The following is a 20,862-nucleotide window of genomic DNA, read 5'->3' on the forward strand; positions in this document are numbered from 1 at the left end:
TTAAAATAAAAAAGGTGGGCTAATAACAAAATCTACTATTGCATGATTAATAGACTATAATGCGATTTAATCGTAATTAGACCTATAGATAAACTAATTACATTTACTAAAACAATTATAATAAAAAATACACAGGCCTACAATACAATGAGAAATGCAATTACTAAAAATAAATTTTTAAAACGAAAACAGTAAGCACATTTTGCATTTATTTAACAACGGCATATGCTTTTAAACAACCTTTTCAAATGTATTTATAATTCTTAATCTTGAACATCCTTATGCTGCCACTATTTGTTGATGTTCGTATCGAATGTAATAAAACTGCCACCTTGTGGCAGAAATGAATGATTTTTTGAACTATGATTTTTTCCTCATCAGCTCCGTTACCACTGAAAAATTTAGCATTTTAGCAATTTAGCAAAAATTTGCATGAAATTTAGCCAACTATTCAGTTTTCCCATCACAAAGTCATTCAATTGCATACATTTTTAGTCTTTAAATGTTAATGTTCAATACTTAAAGTTAATAGCAAATTTCCTGTAGATGTACTTTTAATATGCAGCCAATATGAAAAGCAGGATGCATTAAGATATGCGGGACGACTCGAGGATGACACTTCAGGAGAGCAGTTTTAGTGCCTCCTCTTCACTTGAAGATACTGCACTCTCTGCATTGAAGGACTACTACGAATGGTTTTTCTCTATCTTTCTCTGGATTTCTGGCTTGACGTGCACTCCGGCCCAGGGTAAGATAAATATGGATTATTCAGTTTGTTAGTTGTTTTACTGCAGGTAAACGGAGTTCATAACATCCTAATGTCTTGTCGGAATAGCGGTGCTAAACTCAGGGAAACGTCGAATATGCATGCGGGTAGTTAAAAAAAAGCCTAACTTTTCCATTTGACTCAGAATATGCTGTTTAAATGTCTAAAGAAGATCTCTGATCATCTGGGACTTTCAAAGGTAGATTACAAAACTTCGACACAATATCATGATGACTGGCCATTTAACGGGACTGCTGCTGTAACGCGCGCCTGGAACTTGAGCATTTGAGGATTTCTGTTAGTCTACTTTGAGGCATATAATCTGCGAGATAAGTGGTAGTAATTTTTGCGTCACAAAATTTGTACAAATAGTGGCCTACGTCACAAACAATGTATATGCTAAAAAGTGCAAAATATAGGCCTGATGCGTGTTATAGTGCGGAGGTTTCATTTCTCTTCCTCTGTCATCATCACGCACTTTTATTCTGCTGTGAAGTGAACTTGTTCTCGCTCGGTGCTTTTGATCAGGCGACATGACATACTGTTATAAAATGGAACTAATGCATTAGACTATGCATTAATGCAACAAAGTTCAATGCTGACTTTTATGCTAACGTTTTGTTTCTATTGTTATTTGTGTATATGGACAGTTGGGGATGGAAGGTAGGCTTTCACAATTTCTTCAACTGATTGCACACTTCCCATTTCATCTTTCAGTTCATTTGTATGGCCTACCACTGCTCCTTTCTCTCATAGTCTACATGCACTGCTTCAAATATTGTGCATTTGGTTTATTGCAAGGAAATTAAGGTATATTTTAGAATGCTATTTTTGTTCACTACAGTGTGTTATGCTAGGATAAAAGTGTGTAACATAAGTGTAAAATCTTTGTGTAAATAGGGTTGCAGCTTCATTCAAATGAAGAAAACCCATGTCATTTACAAAAGGTTACTTTTATTTTATTAATTATTACTTAACTTTTTTTCTCTCAGTGTGTTTAGCTGTCCAGTAACATCACTAGGACTTCTCTGGGAAGCTCTTTGAAAAGCTCTTGAGTTGGGATTATCAGCCTGTTTTGTCTAATTTAGCAGCGAAGCCACCATGTCAACTGCAGATCATCACATCTTTGTAAGTAGGACTTTGTAAGTGGCTTTCAATATCCAATTAGCCTAAGCCAAAAGATGAGATAGCTTGAAGGCAATATTTTGCTTCCAAAAAATCTGTGTGTACTTATTTCAAGTTTACACCAGGCATATAGATGTTCATCATTGCTGATGTCATGGTCACTTCTTGTCTGATGCACATATAGGCTGGTTGGCCAGTGCTGGCTTATAAGCAGGGCTAGAATCTGCAAACTTTTTTTTGTTGTTGTTGTCATTTTTGCACTGAATTAAAAAAAAAAAAATCTGCTGATTTATGTGGAATGATTCTGAGAGTATAATAGAGTATATTATTAAGTAAACCTATAACAAATGCTTATAAGGTTTAAAACACAAATCCATTTAACTCCCTTTTTAGTAAAACAAAGCTAGTCTCTTGCATAATCTACTACTTCACAAACAATATTGTACACAATTCCTGAACATTTGCATATTACTCAATAATAAAATTATCAAAAAAAACTGCTTAAAATAATTCTTAAACACATTTGATTAAGTAAATAAATAGATGGGCTCAAGAATCTGCAGAAATCTTTTGAGTTTTCTGTGGGTGCAAATTCTGCTTGTGCGTACTTATCAATAAAGTGCTAAATATCACCTATAATTTCATTTTGTATGCCATTTAATGAATTTTACTAATGTGAAGTCTCGGAGATATTCAATGCATCTGGTTAGCTGCCTTAAAATGGTGTTAAAAAGACCCCTTCACACCATCCCACAACAGAGCTGCTTCTGAACTTGCATACTGCCACTTTTCTTTTCCATATATCTATGCTCAGATTTAAAAGTAGAACTGCAGAAATCATTTGTATGTCCATGAATTTTCTTTTTGTGCTCATTGTTTTTATTTTTAGGTTGAACAACAAATCTCACACAAATTCAAAGTGAAGGTTTTACGGGCTGAAAATGTCACCAAAGGAGCTCTCGGAGACCTGTGTGAGTGTTTAATATTTCATTCATAATTAAACGTTAAGTTTTCAGGGTTTTTCCTGCATAGACCATTACGAGGTGGCTACCTCCATCAAATTACATACCACCGTCGATTACAGGCAGACCCTAAGTGATGCTCAAGCACTGCTCATGTATTTAATTACATTTAATGTTAGCCTTACAAATACTATTATGTTTTACTTGATAAAATTAAAAGAATAATGCAAAATGTGTTTTGTTTCAAGCATCAAAATGATCAGGATATCCCCTCAGCCTCATTTGAGCCAGGAAAAACCCTGAGTTATGTAACTGCATGCATGGTATCAAGCTCATAAGGTTTGAGACCAGAGTTGGGCCCTTTCACTAAATAGATCATCAATTTTCTTGGCATACTAACTGAACATGCCTGTAGTGGATACCCCTGACCCATATGTGGAGCTGTTCATTCCCACTTCACCTGAGAGCAGGAAGAAAACGCGTCACATAGACAATGACATCAATCCAGAGTGGAATGAGACTTTTGAATTTATCCTCGACCCCAACCAAGACAACGTGCTGAAGGTAAATAATAAATAAATAAATCATTTTATTAATAATATTCTTTATTTTTTATTTTATTTGACATTTAATAAATAATTTCAAATCTAAAAGTGTGCTTATCTCAAAAGGCCCCATTCACTGATTATAATAGTGCCAGTCCAGTTATTCACTATTAGGCAGCAAATAATACGAAATGGTAAAAATCTACTGAAATGTCCTGAAAACATATAGTCTACAGTAGTTTAACAGTATTTATTGATAGAGATGTTTGCATTTTGCCTTTCTCTAGATGTACATTTTGCCTTTTTTTTATTATTATTTTTTTTTAAGAATTTTGAGACATTATAAAGAATAAACAGTAAGCAAAACATAACAGAAAGACGGATGAGAATGGAAAAGGTCCTCCAGAGACTTGAACCCAGGTCATCCAAAGTACAACTGCAAGGCTATTTGCTTTGATGAGAAAGTTTTTTTAAAGCACCGATTAAATCACAACCTTCCATTCTTTATTCACATTGCTAGTTAAAACATCTTTTCTATTTTCATATGGCTGTCACCTGAAGTAATTTATAACCTTTTAAATCTTATATAGTTGAAGCCCTCCTAAATTAAAAGCCCCCTGTATATTTTTTCCCCCAATCTCTGTTTAACGGGAAGATTTTTTCAACACATTTCTAAACATAATAGTTTTAATAACTCATTTCTAATAACTCATTTATTTTAACTTTGCTATGACGACAGTAAATAATATTTTGCTTGATATTTTTCAAGACACTTCTTTTCAGTCATTGTTTAACAGTGGTTTGTTCTGTCAAAGAATATTGCTTAAGTGTGCTAATAATATTGACCTTAAAATGTTTTTTAAATTTGTTTTTATTTTATTAAAAACAGCTTTTATTCTAGCTAAAATAAATCAAATATGACTTTCTTCAGAAGAATAAAAATATTGGAAATGCTGTGAAATATTCCTTGCTCTGTTAAACATCATTTGAGAAATATTAGTTTTTAATTTTTGTAATTTGATTTTGTACTTTTGACACAGTATTTAACTGTAAAATGAACAGTATTTTACTGTAGGAAAGTTACGATATGTTACTGTATTTTAAATTTGCACTTTAAAAAAATTACTGTATACATACAATTCAGTAAATACAACAAGATTATGATACGATTGTAAATGATTAACAGCACGTTACTTGTTAACTGCTGCCAGTATGATACTGTAGATTCTACAGGAAACTGTTAACAGTGTTCAAGTGTATGTTGATCAGGCTTTAAGCACACACTCTTCATGTGCGCATCAAGTTGTATTGTGTTTGTCCTCTTGTTTCCAAGCTGACATTAATGGATGCTAACTATGTTGTGGATGAAACGTTGGGTACAGCCTCATATGACATCTCTAAACTCAAAGTTGGACAAACAATGCTGGTGTCATTCCTAATAGGCAAAGTAAGTTCAATCAAACTAAGGATTTGAAGTTAAATATTTGAGGAGCGCTTTCATTTAAAAAACACATGGGTTGCTTATAGTTGCACCAATAATAAAGCTGTACATTTATGTTACATTTACTTTTTTCCTTACTTGATCTGTATTGTGGTATTAATGCCTGTGGTTGTTGTTTCACAGATGACCAATGTGTTTTTAGAACTTTCCTTGGAGGAGTGGTATGTATCATCATGAACAAAACTATACAATATTATGAAAAGTTTAGAGTTAAAACTACCCAAATTGGACTTTTTCACCGTTCTCAGCTTAGCGATGGACCTGCGATTCAATCTGGATCTGTGTCCTAAAGAAAAGCTCTACAGACAACACAGACGAGACAAAGTCATGCTGGCCATCAAGAAACTGCTGAACATCGAGAAACCTTCTTCCCTCCCTTGCTCTCCTCATGAGGTACCATATATTTATTGACTTTTCCCCTACTGGTCTTTAAAAACACCATAAGAATTCTTACATTTGTAATAACACTGATTCTGGTGTACTGTGACGTCATTGCTGTTGTTTTCATAAGAAACAGGTGTGGTTACATGAAAAAAACTATATAATACATGTTTGATGCAGCTGTCATACAGATGGAGATATCTAATGATATACAGCAGAAAGTCAAGACATTCATGACCCAACAAGTAGAGAAATGGTGCAGTTGAGTAGCACTGCTGTAGCAAAACTCGCACTAACAGCTCATATTTCCACATAACCTTAGCAAAATCATTTTCGATGAGATATTTGGACACATCAGACAGACATTACAAAATACTCAAAATATTTGACAATTAAAGCTCTAAATAAATTAAGCTCTGTAAAGACTGACTGTTTTATTATGTCACAGGCCTGCTTCATTATCAGCTTACTGTTTTATTTGGCGCATTTCATCCATTCTTGGATGAGGATGTGAAAATCGACATAATCTAAAGTTAAAAAGGAAGTGTTAGATAAGAAATGTGAGAACTCATGAGCTGGTGTGTTACGGGATGTATTCATAAGCATGAAAAAAGAGAATTAAAAGTGAGTGGACCATAGCTGAGAAATTACACTACCTTTGTGGCGGTGAATTGACCAAGACTGGTCACGTAGTCACTACATGATTTTTGAAAGCTTTAGATTCACTTATTTAACTGTTAGTCAAAACCTTTTGGCATCAACAATTGGCAAATTTGACATCTTTCTCTTTGATGTGTCTGTTACCAAAGCCGGTGTTATTAAACCTGGCCTACTTTCCTTGTTCCTACAAGTCACAATGTAAAGGAAGTTAAAACAATTTTCCAGAATTTACATTACTATTATGACAAAGTGTCCATTATGGCCAATACAACTAATAAAAGCAGTAAAATAAGGTTCCAAACAAGAAGAGACGATTAAAATAATGTGTGGACATTATACTAAGAACACAGGCACAGAATCAGACTAGACATGCATTTCTTTGGGGGTGCAGGGGGGACTCTAAGGTCAGCCATAAAAAAAATGTACAAATATTTGGTTGACAATAAGGGTTTTAAAATGTTAATTAATAGTTCATTTTCCTATCATTCTACTGTGCTTCTGTTTTCTTGCGTTTGTAGGTTCCAGTGATCGCTGTCCTGGGTTCAGGAGGAGGTTTCAGGGCAATGATCGGGTTCTCGGGGGTTATGAAGGCTTTGTATATTTCTGGTGTTCTGGACTGTGTCACATATGTTGCTGGTCTGTCTGGATCAACCTGGTATGAAAGCATAAGCCATTTCTCCTTTTTATTATTTAATTACAACTCAAATTAGGACTGCACAATAAATTGCTTCAGCATTGATATCGCAATGTGTTCATTCGCAATAGTCACATCATGAGTGCTCGCAATGTTGAGTCTGGATTATAATTGATAATTTCTCAAGTGTTTTTGAGGCCTGTGACTGTGTAAGGGTTAGAAAAGCATTCATGCATAAGAAATTGTACTGTTTATAACTTTGAAAAATGAATAATAATTCAAATTATTGAATTGATTTAAAAACGAGGACTATGCAATATTATTTTACATTTGGTTTTTCAATTACTGTATACCTTAATTCAGTTAGACAATAAACAAACAATAAAATGCTGTTTATTTTATTTGTATCTTTTTCTCAATCAAATTTATCTGTGCTTGTAGATTGTTTGTTATATTTTATGCACTCCCCAACAGAATCATCCCAATCAATCTAAAATAATAAACTATTTCCAAATAGTTATTCAGCTCATCAAGTAAAAATGTATTCATGTCAAAATAAATAAATTGCAGAAAAAAAAACTAGGCAATGTTAGATATATCCAATGTCGTGCACCCTAACTCAAATACATCCCAGTGCAAACCTACATGTGCTGTTTTATTTCTGACAGGTACATGTCCACTCTGTACTCCCACCCAGAGTTCCCCACAAAAGGTCCAGAGCAGATCAACCAGGAGCTGATGAATAGTGTGAGCAGCAACCCACTCCGATTACTCCATCCCAAACACATCACCAATTACATACATGCCCTCTGGAGCAAGAAAACCACAGGACAGCCTGTTACCTTTACAGATATATTCGGGATGCTAATAGGAGAGACGCTCATTCCTGCTGTAAGTGTCTAATCTTTTGAAAACAGTTTTGTTTTCTCTTGGCTATGCATTTAGAACTAGACTATATTTTGCTGTAAATACAAAAGGTATCATGTCCTTTTTTGCTCTGTCAACAGAGGATGGACACCAAGTTGAGAGATTTGCAGGAAAAGATAAATGAAGCTCAGGCTCCTCTGCCCTTGTTCACCTGTTTGCATGTAAAACCTGATGTCTCAGAGCTTAAGTTTGCAGGTAAACATTTCTGCACCTTTTTTTTTTTTGGCAAAAAGCCAACTAATGTAGTTTAAAAGGAAAAAAAATGGCCAGTTTAAATTCTAGAGTACTGTCAGTATAGTAATTAAAAATAATTCTGAATTTCTTTTTTTATCCATACTTGCATCACAATTGCTATGATTGCAATGTCATAGACAGATAAAATAATCTCTTCTGTGCACACTAAATGAGTAAAGGTAATACTATATCTTGGCAAAATATACAAACACCATTAACAGCTTCATTGTTGTCAGTGCATTCACCAAATAAATGAATGGGATGCCATTTACCCTACAGTAGTCTGACCTGTTGAACTACCAACGGAGAACCCAAATTGCGTCAAGAGATAAGCACAAGCATGTAAAATGTTTTATTTTTAGTTCAAAGAATGGCCGTATTGTACTTCTAAAACCCCAAGGAAGCCCTAAAGTGTCACACATTTTAGTGTTTGAAAGGTCTACCCGTCACTTAGTCTGTAATTGAATACTGGCCGCATTCTGCTAATTCTGTTGCCAGTGACTGAGAAGGTTAAGTAGTGCGAGTTGGTGTCCTATTTTATATTAGAGTTGAGTTAAGAGACCCAAAAATGGAAAATACGTTAATATTAACTTATGGAAATATGTCAAGATTAATTCCCAAGTTGTTCTAAACTTGTAAGGATTTGTTGTCTAGTATTAAACATGGAAGAATTTTTTTTGAAGAATTGGGGTAACCAACAGATTCTGGTCAACATAGTATTTATGTTTAGAATAATATTGAAATCAAATGAGACGGTAATGTGTTGGGATACCCACATTCTTTAAAATATCTATAATGTTCAAAAAAAGAATGGATGGAAAATAATAGGACAACTTAGATAATGGAGATAGAATGAACTATGAACTACCCCTTCAAGTAAAAAAATTAATCTTACCCTTACCTTTATGGATTTACATCGTAGTTGAGAAGCATTTTAATAAAGCTTTTAAATTCAATTTAAAATAAGCAATTTTTTCCAGACACCTGCCCCCAGATATTTTGCTTTTGGTTTAAACATGAGTAAATGAGTTTGTATAAGTGCGGCTGACAGAAAGCAACTATTTAGACACTGAGACAAAGGGAATCACCCTAACGTCACAAGCCATTAAGTAACCAAAATAGTCCAGTGCGACAAAAACATCCAAACACTCCCTCTTCCACAATAGACTTAAGTCGTGGTGACTGTCAATAACTCAGACTGATTAATAATTTTCTGTCAAATAAAGCGTCAGTTGATTTTCTGCAGGCCTACTCAAATAAAATAGCTTTTGTGTTGTGAACATTTTGTTAAGCTGATTCATACATCTGCCTTCGTCAAAAGTGACATGCTTTATCAACATTATCAGGAAACTGAAATTTGAAACACCATTCACACTCTAAACTATTTGAAAAATGCAATTTGCCATTGTGTTCAAATGAAATCTAGATTTGGTCGGATTATCTATGTATAATTTATAATTCACCTATATGTAATTAGACATCCTGCTAATAATTAGCTAATTGTTTATTTTTATTTGTCATTGAGGACATATTTTGCTACCTTTGCCCTGGATACACTTCTTTTGTGTGTTTTTCGATTGACAGATTGGGTGGAGTTCAGTCCGTATGAGATTGGAATGGCTAAATATGGAACATTTATGACCCCTGACCTTTTTGGAAGCAAGTTCTTCATGGGAAATGTGGTCAAGAAACACGAAGAAAACCCTCTTCACTTTCTTATGGGTACGGAGTCTTTGTTTTCTAGATTTTTCAGCAGTAAGCTGAGAACCATAAGAGGAAAGTGAAAATGCCGATCACAATGTTACCCCTTTAGACCTTCCCCTGTTCCAACTCTCTTTAGCTTGAAGGTATAGGGCTAAGGCAGGGGTGTCCAAATGTAACCCTGTCAGCCCTGAGATTTACCTGCAAAGCACTTACTAGCTGGCCTACGTTACACTAACCCCACTAAACCTCACTCCCATCCGGGTCATGAAACCAATGTAACCCCGCCGGTCCTACGCCACCCAACCCGATCCAAGCTGGTATCGAATCGGTGACACTCCGCATGGGAGAGACCATGGCCTCTAGCATCTGTCGCTAGACCACCTGTAGAGGTCAGAGGAGTGAGATTTACCTGCACAGCACTTACTAGCTGGCCTCCGTTACACAAACTCGGTCCTGGAGTGCCAGTGTCCTGCATATTTTAGTTCCAACTGCCAATCTTTAGTCTAAACAGGCCAGAGCCAACTAATCAAGCTTCTAGGTGTACTGCATACCTCCAGGCAGGTTTAAGGACACTGGCCCTCCAGGACCGAGTTTGGACATTATTGGGCTAAGCAGAAGGGATAGATAGCCCTCCCTTGAAACTGAGATTTTCCAAGACCACACTCAAAATCAAGGGGTATAAAAATTTCTAGATTTGTTAGATGTTTAATACCTAAGAGAATTGGCCAAAACTAGACTAGTCATAAAATAAAACAGAAATGAATGACCACACATATAAAGTCTGTCTAATCTATTTGACGACTAGTCTAGTTTTGGGCTATTCTTAGAAGGTCTATTCGATTTTTACTGACAGCCCAAATTTAGCCCTGTTTTAGCCAAGACGACTGTGTTTAGACGTCTATTAGTCATCTTTTAAAAACAAAAAATGCTTGCTGGGTAATATGGCAATAAGCTTGTAACTGTACTGTATATTTACACAGTGGCCTTATTTGTCTATGTAAACACAAGAAAACAACATTAATGTTAGCCTTGTCTTAGTGAAGCTGTCAACACTTAGACGTTTAATAAACACAAAATTGTTTGCTAAGTATATCGTTATGATAGCATGATAGCACTCCATTTCAAGAGCCAAGGGGAAGGGGTAGGGGTAAAACAATAGAATTAGGATTGGGCCCATATATTTGTTGTCAAATGTCACCTGATTTAAAGGTGATGCTTTTGTCATTTTCAGGTAGTCTCATCTTTACTGTAATGGAATGCAAGGGATGTTAGTGACTTAATTCAGTGGCACTCAAATTTCTTAACAGTCACTGTGATGTAAGATGAGAGGTGAAGAAAAAGTTTCACTGCAGATTTGCTATTAATTTTTATAATGTAATGTGAAGATCTGTTTTGTTTCAGACTTCACGTCTTCCATAGGCCCCTATCTTTGATGTCTGAATCATGTAATGAATCATCCTAGAGATTGTGCTTTTTTTTTAAAAAACTTAAAATGAAACCTATTTTTAAAGATTTCTTTTCAAAATATTACATTAAGTAAAGCATGCGCACCATGATAATATCTCTTATTAACTGTACTGTAAAGTTAAGTTCTTGCTTATAATTTTGAGGTGAAATATGGTCAGATATCACTCAAGTAAAAGTACCATTACTTGCCTAAAAATGTAGTGCAAGTAAAGTAAAAGTGTCGGTTGTAAATATTTCTTGAAGTATGAGTAAAAAGTAGACCTTTCTAAAGTACTCAAGAGTAGTGAGTAGTGAGTATTACGCTATAATTAGCTGATGCATTTACATGTAATTTGTGTATGTGTCTAAACATAACATTCTGTTGTGCATATAGTTATTGGATTGCCCAGGAGGCACACAACATCATAAGATTATACGTCATTAATATTATGTTAGATTTAAGTTGTGACGTCAGGTGACCAAAATTTAATCTAGCCAGTGTCTAAGGACAACATTATTTTGATGTCCAGTAATGATGTCAAATGACATTGATATTTGGTTAATTTTAGGTTGTGTCAGAAAGTGACCAAATTCCAACGTTGAGTCAACATCTTAAACCAACATCATTTTGATGTCAAATACAGACATTTAATTGTCAGGTATGGCAAAATCTATCGTCTGATAAACGTCATAGTGGTAACGTCCACAAAACGTCAAGCTGTAACATCATTAGACGTCAATTTTAGATTGGACGTTGGACGTTGGACATTAACAGTTCTGACATCAACCTGATTTTAATTTCCGGACAAAATGCAACATCCCACAACGTTGGGGTACAACATCAATATGATGTCATGTTGACCTCTTGTGCCTGCTGGTTGTTTAAGGCCATTTCGGTCATCTTTTCATCAGTGACATGCATCTAAACAGTCTCTGGGTCAGTGCGTGTAAAGATTTTGGATATCTTCTTTTGGACACTTTAAATGCTTCCAAACAGTTTGCTGCAATTATAAATCGCTCATGTCTTGAGGTAGTTCATTATGATGCGATTGACCTCCTATGTGCGATTTGATTGGACAGGAATCACAGGACTGATTTTACTAATCCCCTGGCAAGAAAATATAGTGACTGCAGGTTGAAGGAAAGTAGTGAAGTATAAGTACTGATACTGCACTAAAAATTTACTCAAGGGAAAGTAAAAGTACACATTTTTTAAAACTACTTAGTAAATGACTTTTTCTGAGAAAAACTACTCAATTACAGTCATTTGGGTATTTTTAATTTATTACTTTACACCCCTGTCAGATATAGGAAACCGAATTTGATTTAAACATTTTAATGTAATATGTTGTACAGGTGTATGGGGTAGTGCATTCTCCATCCTGTTCAACAGAATTCTGGGATTGACAGATGTGACAAACGGCAGCACCATGGAGGAAGAACTAGGTACAATCACCAGCTGTACACTACATTACTATACCTTTTTTGGTCACATATTCTTATTCTTATATATGCACATGATCCATTTTCCACATCCACAGAAGTTGGGAGATTTACGTAGTATTTAAATTACCTTTTTTGTTTTTTAACAAAAATCTACATATCCTCTTTTCCTTCTGTGTTACTGTAAATGAAGCTGCCTTTGTTGTTTGCATGTCTGATGGAAACGGAACTGAGCTGGTGGTTGTCTGGTAGCTACAGTAATGTGTGATTACCAATAGACTGTTCTTTAAATAAAGCACTGTCTGTGAAAGCCACCTCTCGTGTAAATATATTGGCATATACTCACTGTTCTTACATGTTCTGTGTGTCATACATCTGGTTAAGCAATGCGGCTTTGACACTTGAGTTTGTGCATTTATTTAACAGAACAGATCAAACCTGAACACATTGTAGGTGAGGACAGTCTAGATAATGACGAAGACCCCCATAAAGGTGAGACTGTCCTTTGAAACACTAATGTCGGGATTTACAAAAGACACAACGTAAAAAAAAGTCATAAAGTACAGCAGAAAGTATTGCCTTTTAAGCAGCATAGTTGCATATTATTAATTAAAATTAAATTTAACAATGTTACTTTGTTTGTTTGATTTTGCTACCCTCAAAGCAGCCCATTACAGCCTTACTGTTCGGGAAAACTCTGATTAAGGATGAAGACTTTTGGTTACCAGGCCTATAGGTTTTAGGGAAAACAATATAAGATTTGTATATACTGTAATATGACAAAATATTAATGCAACTCTAACCATTTAGTGATTCTGGTTTTGTCCTACAGAGGATGAGCATCAGGCCAGCTGGATTCAGCGCATGGTTGGCTCTCTCTTCAGTGATTCAGTGCTTTTTAATACAAGAGAAGGCAGAGCTGGAAAAGTACACAACTTCATGCTGGGCTTGAACCTCAACAATGATGTGCCATTTTCCCCTTACACTGAGACCATCAGCTGTACAGAGGATGAGGTTGATGCGGTCACAGGTCAGAGTTCAACAGTCGTTATTGTCATTTAGGCTTACTGAATTAACCTAATTTATGATTCTGATTTTAAATGCTTTCAGACCCATTTGAGTTTGACCGTATCTATGAGCCACTAGATGTAAAGAGTAGGAAGATCCATGTGGTGGACAGTGGCTTGACTTTCAACCTCCCCTATCCTCTGATTCTAAGGCCTCAGAGAGGTGTTGACCTTATCATATCCTTTGACTTTTCTGCACGACCAAGTGATTCTAGTCCTCCATTTAAGGTTAGTACCATCAATTTAACATTCATTTATTGTGATGAAAAACAATCAATTTTATGTACATAAATGTATTAATTAATTATATATATATACACTCAACTGCCACTTTATTAGGTACAACTGCTCATTAACGCAAATCTCTTATCAGCCAATCACATGGCAGAAACTCAATGCATTTAGGCATGTAGACACAGTCAAGACGATCTGCTGTGGTTCAAACGGAGCATCAGAATGGGGAAGAAAGGTGATATAAGTGACTTTGAACGTGACATGGTTGTTGGTCCCAGACAGGCTGGTCTGAGTATGTCATAAACTGCTGATCTACTGGGATTTCCACACTCAACCATCTCTAGGGTTTACAGAGAATGGTCCGAAAAAGAAAAAAAATCCAGTGAGCGGCGTTTCTGTGGGTGCAAATGCCTTGTTGATGCCAGAGGTCAGAGGAGAATGGCCAGACTGGTTCGAGCTTAAAGAAAGACAACAGTAGCTCAAATAACCACTTGTTACAACTGACGTATGCAGAAAAGCATCTCTGAACACACAACACGTCAAACCTTGAGGCAGATGGGCTACAGCAGCAGAAGACCACACTGGGTGCCATTCCTGTCTGCTAAGAACAGGAAACTGATTGTGCTGTGCGAATAGCGCAATACGGGTGAATGGCGCAGCGCAAATTGAGCACTTTGCACTTTTGATGTGTTTAACACGCGTTTCGGACATTCACGCCGCGTTAACCAATCAGGAGCTTGGTCTTTTGGGGGCATGATTGTGACGCATCACCTGTTGTCGGTGTTCCGAGGGAAATCCTCCAGCCGACATGGACAACAGTTAATCAAACTGGGCTTGGCTCAGTCAGAAGCCCCGCTGAAAGCCTCCGTCATCCAGGTTCAGTTACTGCGACATTCGGATGGTAGCGTCAGAATTTGGTGTCAACAACATGAAAGCATGGATACATCCTGTCTTGTATCAATGCTTCAGGCTGGTGGTGGTGTAATGGTGTGAGGGATATTTTCTTGGCACACTTTGGATCCATAAGTTAAGGGGTCATGTCATAAAGCCAGAATTATCTCAGACTGGTTTCCTGAACATGACAATGAGTTCACTGTAGTCAAATGGCCTCCACAGTCACCAGAACTTCAATATAGCACCAATATAGAAATCCAATAGAGCACCTTTGGAATGTGGTGGAACGGGAGATTCACATCATGGATGTGCAGCCAACAAATCTGCAGCAACTGCTTGATGCTATCAGGTCAGTATGGACCAAAATCTCTGAGGAATATTTCCAGTACCTTATTGAATCTATGCCACCAAGGATCAAGCCAGTTCTGAAGACAAAAGGGGGTAAAACCCAGTACTAGCAAGGTGTACCTAATAAACTGGCTAAAGAGTGTGTTTGTGTGTGTGTGTGTGTATATATATATATATATATATATATATATATATATATATATATATATATATATATATATATATATATATATTATTTATAAATATATGTTTATACTATATACTGTCAATGTTCTGCTCAAATTACAAGATCACATTCCTACACATTTTTAATTGATTAATAATTGGTAAATGTAAATGTTTGACGTACAGGTTTTGTAAATGATTAACAGGAACTTCTACTAGCTGAGAAATGGGCTCGAATGAACAAACTTCCCTTTCCCAAGATTGACCCAAAGGTGTTTGACCGGGAAGGGTTAAAGGAGTGCTATGTGTTTAAACCAAAAAAAGGAGAAAGAAACTGCCCTACTATCATCCATTTCGTCTTGGTTAATATCGAATTTAGGAAATTCAAAGCCCCAGGTGTGTTTTTGTTTGTGCTTTTGTCTGTGTACTTTGAACTTTTTTTTTAAAGTCAGCTTTGCATATGCAGATTTATTGTTAGTTTTGGGAAGCCTGCCCAGGGCTCTATAACAAGGAGGAAAACGTGAGATCTTTCCGGTGGATATGTTTACACCGAACTGTAAAGTTGCAAATTTGCTTGCGTAGGGTATGCAGTGTTTGACTCTTTTACAGTATGAGCTGGCCGATTTACATTCCTGTGTACATAATGCACAAAGAGGGTGTGTTTCTATATCTACCTATTCTATTTGTTTATGTTCCCTGAAAAGATCTTACTTTTTTTTTTTTTTTTATAAATTTTTAAACAGTGAATAAATTGATGACTGGTAAAATGACAGGAAAAGATCAGTCATCTTAAATAAGTGGTAGAACAAAAAGTGGAAGAACAAACTATTAAAATGTGTTCACAAGTGTGGTGTATCTTGAAGGTGTTCCACGTGGGTCGGACAAAGAGAGAGAATTTGCAGACTTTGACATCTTTGATGACCCACAGACGCCCTACTCCACCTTCAACTTTTATTATTCCCATCAAGCCTTTACCCAGCTGCATGATCTGATGGAGTTCAACACACTTAACAACATAGAGGTCAGTTCAGCTCAGAGGAATCATGCTGCTTCATGTGTTTTAAAAATATGAACATTCCATGGAAATTATAGTTGATAGTACAATTTTTTTTCCCCCAGTTTCAATGGGAAAGATAAAGTTTACTTGATAATATGAAACACTTGAATACAATGAGGTGTAGCTGCTATCGTGTTCTTTTGTCTAATCCTTGAATCGTTTATGAAATATTTTGTGTGTTAGCTTGTTTATGCAGGTCTTGTTTTGAATGTTCTATCACACTTTATCTAGGTCATCAAAGAAGGCATAAAAGATAGCATATTGTACAGGAAGGAGATTCCATCTCGCTGCTCTGCATCTCTTTCTCTCAGTGAAGCACAAAAGAAAAAACGCCTAAAGAAATAGTCTAAAGGACAAGCCTGTTAATAAGGAGGTGGCGTAAGATGGCATTCTACGCACAAGAAGTTTACACATGTCACATCTCTTCATGGAAACCTTTTTTTTAAACTGAAAACAGCTCAAGAAACTGTGAAACCTGATAATCTGGTTTGGGCCACATGAACATTTTCCATCTAGTTGTTTTCAATGTTATCTTTTAAAGTTAAAGGAAGAACTGACTGACTCAATGAAAACAGCGTTTACAGTCTCGTTGTTGAATTGAGCCAGACAATATGGTATGTAATGCCAGAGTAAACAAACTATATTCTTAAACATTTGTCTGTTTAAAGTGCTGAAAGATGTACTTCAAAGATGTGAAGCAGACAATTGTCTTAAAAATTGATTGTCTTCAGCAAAACAGACTTTGCAAAGACTGTTGGTGTCCAAGCAACATTTTAATTTTCTGACTGCACAGAAATGTTTTTAGAGATCTTCTTTTGTTTTCTACAACTTTCATACTTTCCAGTTTCCTGCAAACATTTTGAATAAACAAACTGAAAATTGCTTAAGGACTTTACGGCTTTTTTGTTGTGTTTGTGTATGATTTAATGGCAACCAACCTCTGTAAAAACATCACACAGGCTCTGATTTATCTTTGACGGAAAATGGAGTTACTCAACAACAACAACAAAAAAAGCAACATCCTGAGTTACAAAACAAAACATCTTCAATCCCACCACTATCCTGCATTAGGTGGTTCAGTGGGTGTTTATTTACCCCCAACTTGGTATTTTAAGTTTCCATTTAGATACGTAGATAGTTTTCATTTCTAAGTTATTTCCTTTGACTGTTAAACACCATTATCTGTTAGTATGTGAGTGAAAGGAGGTGAGTAGAAAAACTAACACTCCAATATCAGGATGAAGATGTATAATTTTTTACCCAGTAGATTATGCAGGGTAGCACAAAATCAAAGACATTGTCAGATTTAACACTATTTGTGAACTTGCTCATTTAAATGATTATATATTAACTGGATACTCATGCATAAATTATTTAATCAGTAGCAGAGTATTCATTTAGTATTTATTTACACAACCATGAATATTTATGTTAAAAGGTCTAATGTTTTATGACAAATAATGATGGAGACTGCATGAAAAAAATGAAATGTAAAAATCTTAAGTTTAACTATTAGTTTTTAATTTTTCTTAAAAGTGTATTACTTCCCAGAGATGGGTTGCGGCTGGAAGGGCATCAGCTGCGTAAAAAAATGCTGGATAAGATGGCGGTTCATTCCGATGTGGAAACCCCGGATTAATAAAAGACTAAGCCGAAAAGAAAATGAATGAATAAAGTGTATTAGTGTCTGCCCTATTTTCAGAAGATTTTGGAAGTATATATCAGCAAAGTTTATTTTATTTCCACTATTAAACAGGATTGATTTAAAAATAGACAATGTGAACAGATGGATGAGAGCGAAACACCTGGGCTTGGACGTCACAGTAGGTTTGTTTATCTGTTACTGATCAAAAATAAATTTTCCTATGTATGATATGAATGGAGAGTTTCTGTGTCATTAGTCAAAACTAAAATGGTTGGTAAATTACCTTTGTAAAGGCATGGGGCATTCTGACCAACATAATAATATACAGTCCAAGTTTTTTTTTCAGCTGAAACATATTTTACTATTTTGATATTAGAAACTAACCTGATCTGTTCTCAGATCTAATTTTTACTATTATTCTTATACTTTCAAAACACAAAATAAGTAATATATCAGATGAACCTATCTAAAAGCTTCCACTGACAAACTCTTAAATTCTCAAATGACATTAAAGAATGCATCATCATCATTAACATCTCATCTACATTCTCATCTTGAGCTGTAATATGAGTCAATGACATAAATAGCAATAAGGTCATAAGCAAATTTGTTAGCATCACGTTTTGAGGTTCCTCTTAATGTGCAACTTCGTGAATGTTTTATAAGTGTGACAGGTAAACGGTTTGTAATGCTAGGTGTGAAACTATGAACCTCCCATTAAAAACTTCCGCTGCCTACAGATATTGCATCACAAATACATCACACATGTGTCACCTGCTCTAAAAATAACAGCCTTCCAAAAAGAGATAACAATACTCTGAAAAGCTCATGTCAACTCTTTTTGAAGATTAATAGTCACAGGACACGGATGAGAGAATCTTCGAAAGCTTTGCTGTTGTTGTTGTTGTTTTAACCCATTGTGTCCTCCTCTTCAGGACAGCTTATCGCATAAAGTTCCTGGATTTAACTACAGTACTTTGTAATTCTGATTGGAAACCTCCCTTTATTTTAATCCTGAGTTGTTGTGATGTCAGAATGTTGCCAATAATAAACATCCAAGCCTACCTCAGTTAATCTGTGTGCTGACGACGGTAGCAGACATTTTCTTCAAATCTGAGGAGTGGAGGAAAAGCTGACAGAATTAGGTTTTATATTCACACATTCAGACTTCCCCTTAATAATATAATTTCATGAAAGTATTATTTGCAAACTCTAAAAAGCGAAATCATATTTGCAACCAATGACTATCAAAGTACAACATTGTTCTCCAATAAGCAGTCTTAATGTTGTTTTCAAGCCACAGTTGCATGCTAATTCAGTTCGAATATGCAAAGTAACATGGCAAACAATATAACTTAGAGACTTCTAAATGAATGAATGTGCGACTATAAAACCAACTTTACCTCTATCAAATCAAATCACTTTTATTGTCACATCATCAGCAGCACGTGTGCTATGATGATTGAAAAACTTAGCTTTTTTATGAAAAGCTGAAGAGTTTTAATTCATTTCATAAATAAACTTAATTTGATTTTCCTTTCTGTTTGAGTAGAATTTAATAACACTATCAAAGTGAACAAGGATGGCAATATTTTTCACATATTTATCCAGAAATGCCAAACAAATTGAAGTGCCTGCTAATGATAAACCAATGAGATTACATGGAATGTGGAAACCAGGATAAATTACTTACCAAGCGACAGTGTGAAACGTAGGAAAACGATGATTTTACTAGCTACATAGCCATATGTGTGTGTGTGTGTGTGTGCGTGTGTACAAGTTTAAAGGGAGACAAATATTTGAAAGTGTTCTATCGCCATCTACTGTTAAATGATTGTCATTGCATATTGAATTAACATTTCTGTATCAGCGCATGCTACTTTTTAACAAACAGCATTCCTACTTCCAGTGTTCCATAATGACTTAAAAAAGAAGCTTAAGCCTCTTAAAAAATGTTGCCAAATTTTGTTACATTATTATTATTTGTTTTTATTATTAGCATGCTTTAAACAACAAATACGTGACAAAAGAACAAACAAAATGGGTGATAGAAGATAAATAATAAATGTACAAAATAAAAGAAATAAAACAAGCATAAAAACAAGAGTATAGATAATTATATAAAATTCGTACATTTACAAACAAGCAGAACCTTTGCATTCATCAGAAATGTTGAAAATAGAGCACAAACGGACAGTTCTAATTGAATAGCACAAAAGTTATTTTTCTGTTCCTTATAAAACAAAGTAAAACAGAGTTTTTTGTGGAGGAATTTACACATAATATTGAAACTCATCAAAATAAATAGGTTAATAACAAAAACTTCATTATTCAGATCATAATTCAATTATCCAAAAATGAAAATGCAAATTTAAACTAAAGAGTACCTTTGTTTAGTATCTTTCTTGGTCAAGACAGAAGCATCATACAGCTTTTAGCATAACCACAGTGCCAAAAGATGTGGGGTGTCCAAATGCAAAAAAACAAAAAGATCAATTTATATCAAGATCCTTTTGTAAATTTACTAAGAAAATGTTTAATCAGATAGAATTTATGAATTAGTTAAAAAGATATTTTAATAAGAATGATTAATAAGATTAAAAAATAAGATTAATAAGACAAAAAAATTGTGAGGTAATGACCAATTACTTTCTCATTTCGGAATTCTTACAAATTATTTTCAATAGAGCTATAAACGTTACACAATTAATTAACACACCCATCACTCCTTATGTTTTTTTTTCATTTGTTTTTCTTTTTCTAAATAAATAAATAAATAAAATATAATAAAAATATTTTTAATATGTATTTAATCTGTATGGATTAATATGTTAATCACCCTGCAGCCCAAGACCACTTACTCACCGAAGCAGTGCTGAGCCTGGTCAGTACCTGGATGGGAAACCACATGGGAAAAATATGATAATATATATTAATCATAGCAATTGTCGTCACAGAACGGAATTTTGAATGTAAACTGTTTAGATAATGTTGCATTTTTGCCACTGAGTCATTTTCCACAACATGTGATGTTTTGGTGTTATTAGACATATTTACTTCTTTGAAATGTTATAAAAACCCATTTAAAGTTTTTGCATTTGCTATGGTAAACATTTTTTTAATA

The 20,862-nt window shown here is 35.0% G+C and overlaps 1 protein-coding gene and 1 long non-coding RNA gene across 7 annotated transcripts; one reads left to right on the plus strand and one right to left on the minus strand.

The window, feature by feature from the left end:
* Window positions 1-34: 34 nt before the first annotated feature.
* Window positions 35-16,975, plus strand: pla2g4ab (phospholipase A2, group IVAb (cytosolic, calcium-dependent)). Of its 6 annotated transcripts, none has more exons than XM_017352702.4 (18): window positions 35-748; window positions 1,759-1,894; window positions 2,781-2,862; window positions 3,269-3,417; window positions 4,732-4,845; window positions 5,023-5,060; window positions 5,148-5,292; window positions 6,459-6,595; window positions 7,243-7,465; window positions 7,582-7,696; window positions 9,320-9,457; window positions 12,242-12,331; window positions 12,755-12,820; window positions 13,161-13,358; window positions 13,439-13,623; window positions 15,243-15,432; window positions 15,900-16,057; window positions 16,325-16,975. In XM_017352702.4, exons 2-18 carry the CDS (start codon window positions 1,868-1,870, stop codon window positions 16,436-16,438), a joined length of 2,169 nt encoding a protein of 722 aa, XP_017208191.1. In that variant the 5' UTR covers window positions 35-748; window positions 1,759-1,867; the 3' UTR covers window positions 16,439-16,975. The 6 variants fall into 6 exon arrangements, 4 of the variants coding, with proteins under 4 accessions (XP_017208191.1, XP_073789563.1, XP_073789564.1 ...); XM_073933462.1 differs by having other exon boundaries at window positions 335-748; window positions 3,102-3,417; XR_012395908.1 differs by having other exon boundaries at window positions 350-748; window positions 15,223-15,432.
* Window positions 5,268-19,539, minus strand: LOC137488667 (uncharacterized). Its single transcript, XR_011007806.2, has 3 exons — window positions 19,432-19,539; window positions 18,804-18,851; window positions 5,268-6,592 (listed from the first exon to the last, which is right to left on the minus strand). It is a non-coding gene; the product is annotated as an uncharacterized lncRNA (long non-coding RNA).
* Between the last annotated feature and the right edge of the window lie 1,323 nt (window positions 19,540-20,862).

Source organism: Danio rerio, chromosome 20, assembly GCF_049306965.1.
Source record: "Danio rerio strain Tuebingen ecotype United States chromosome 20, GRCz12tu, whole genome shotgun sequence".
Taxonomy (NCBI): Eukaryota; Metazoa; Chordata; class Actinopteri; order Cypriniformes; family Danionidae; genus Danio; species Danio rerio.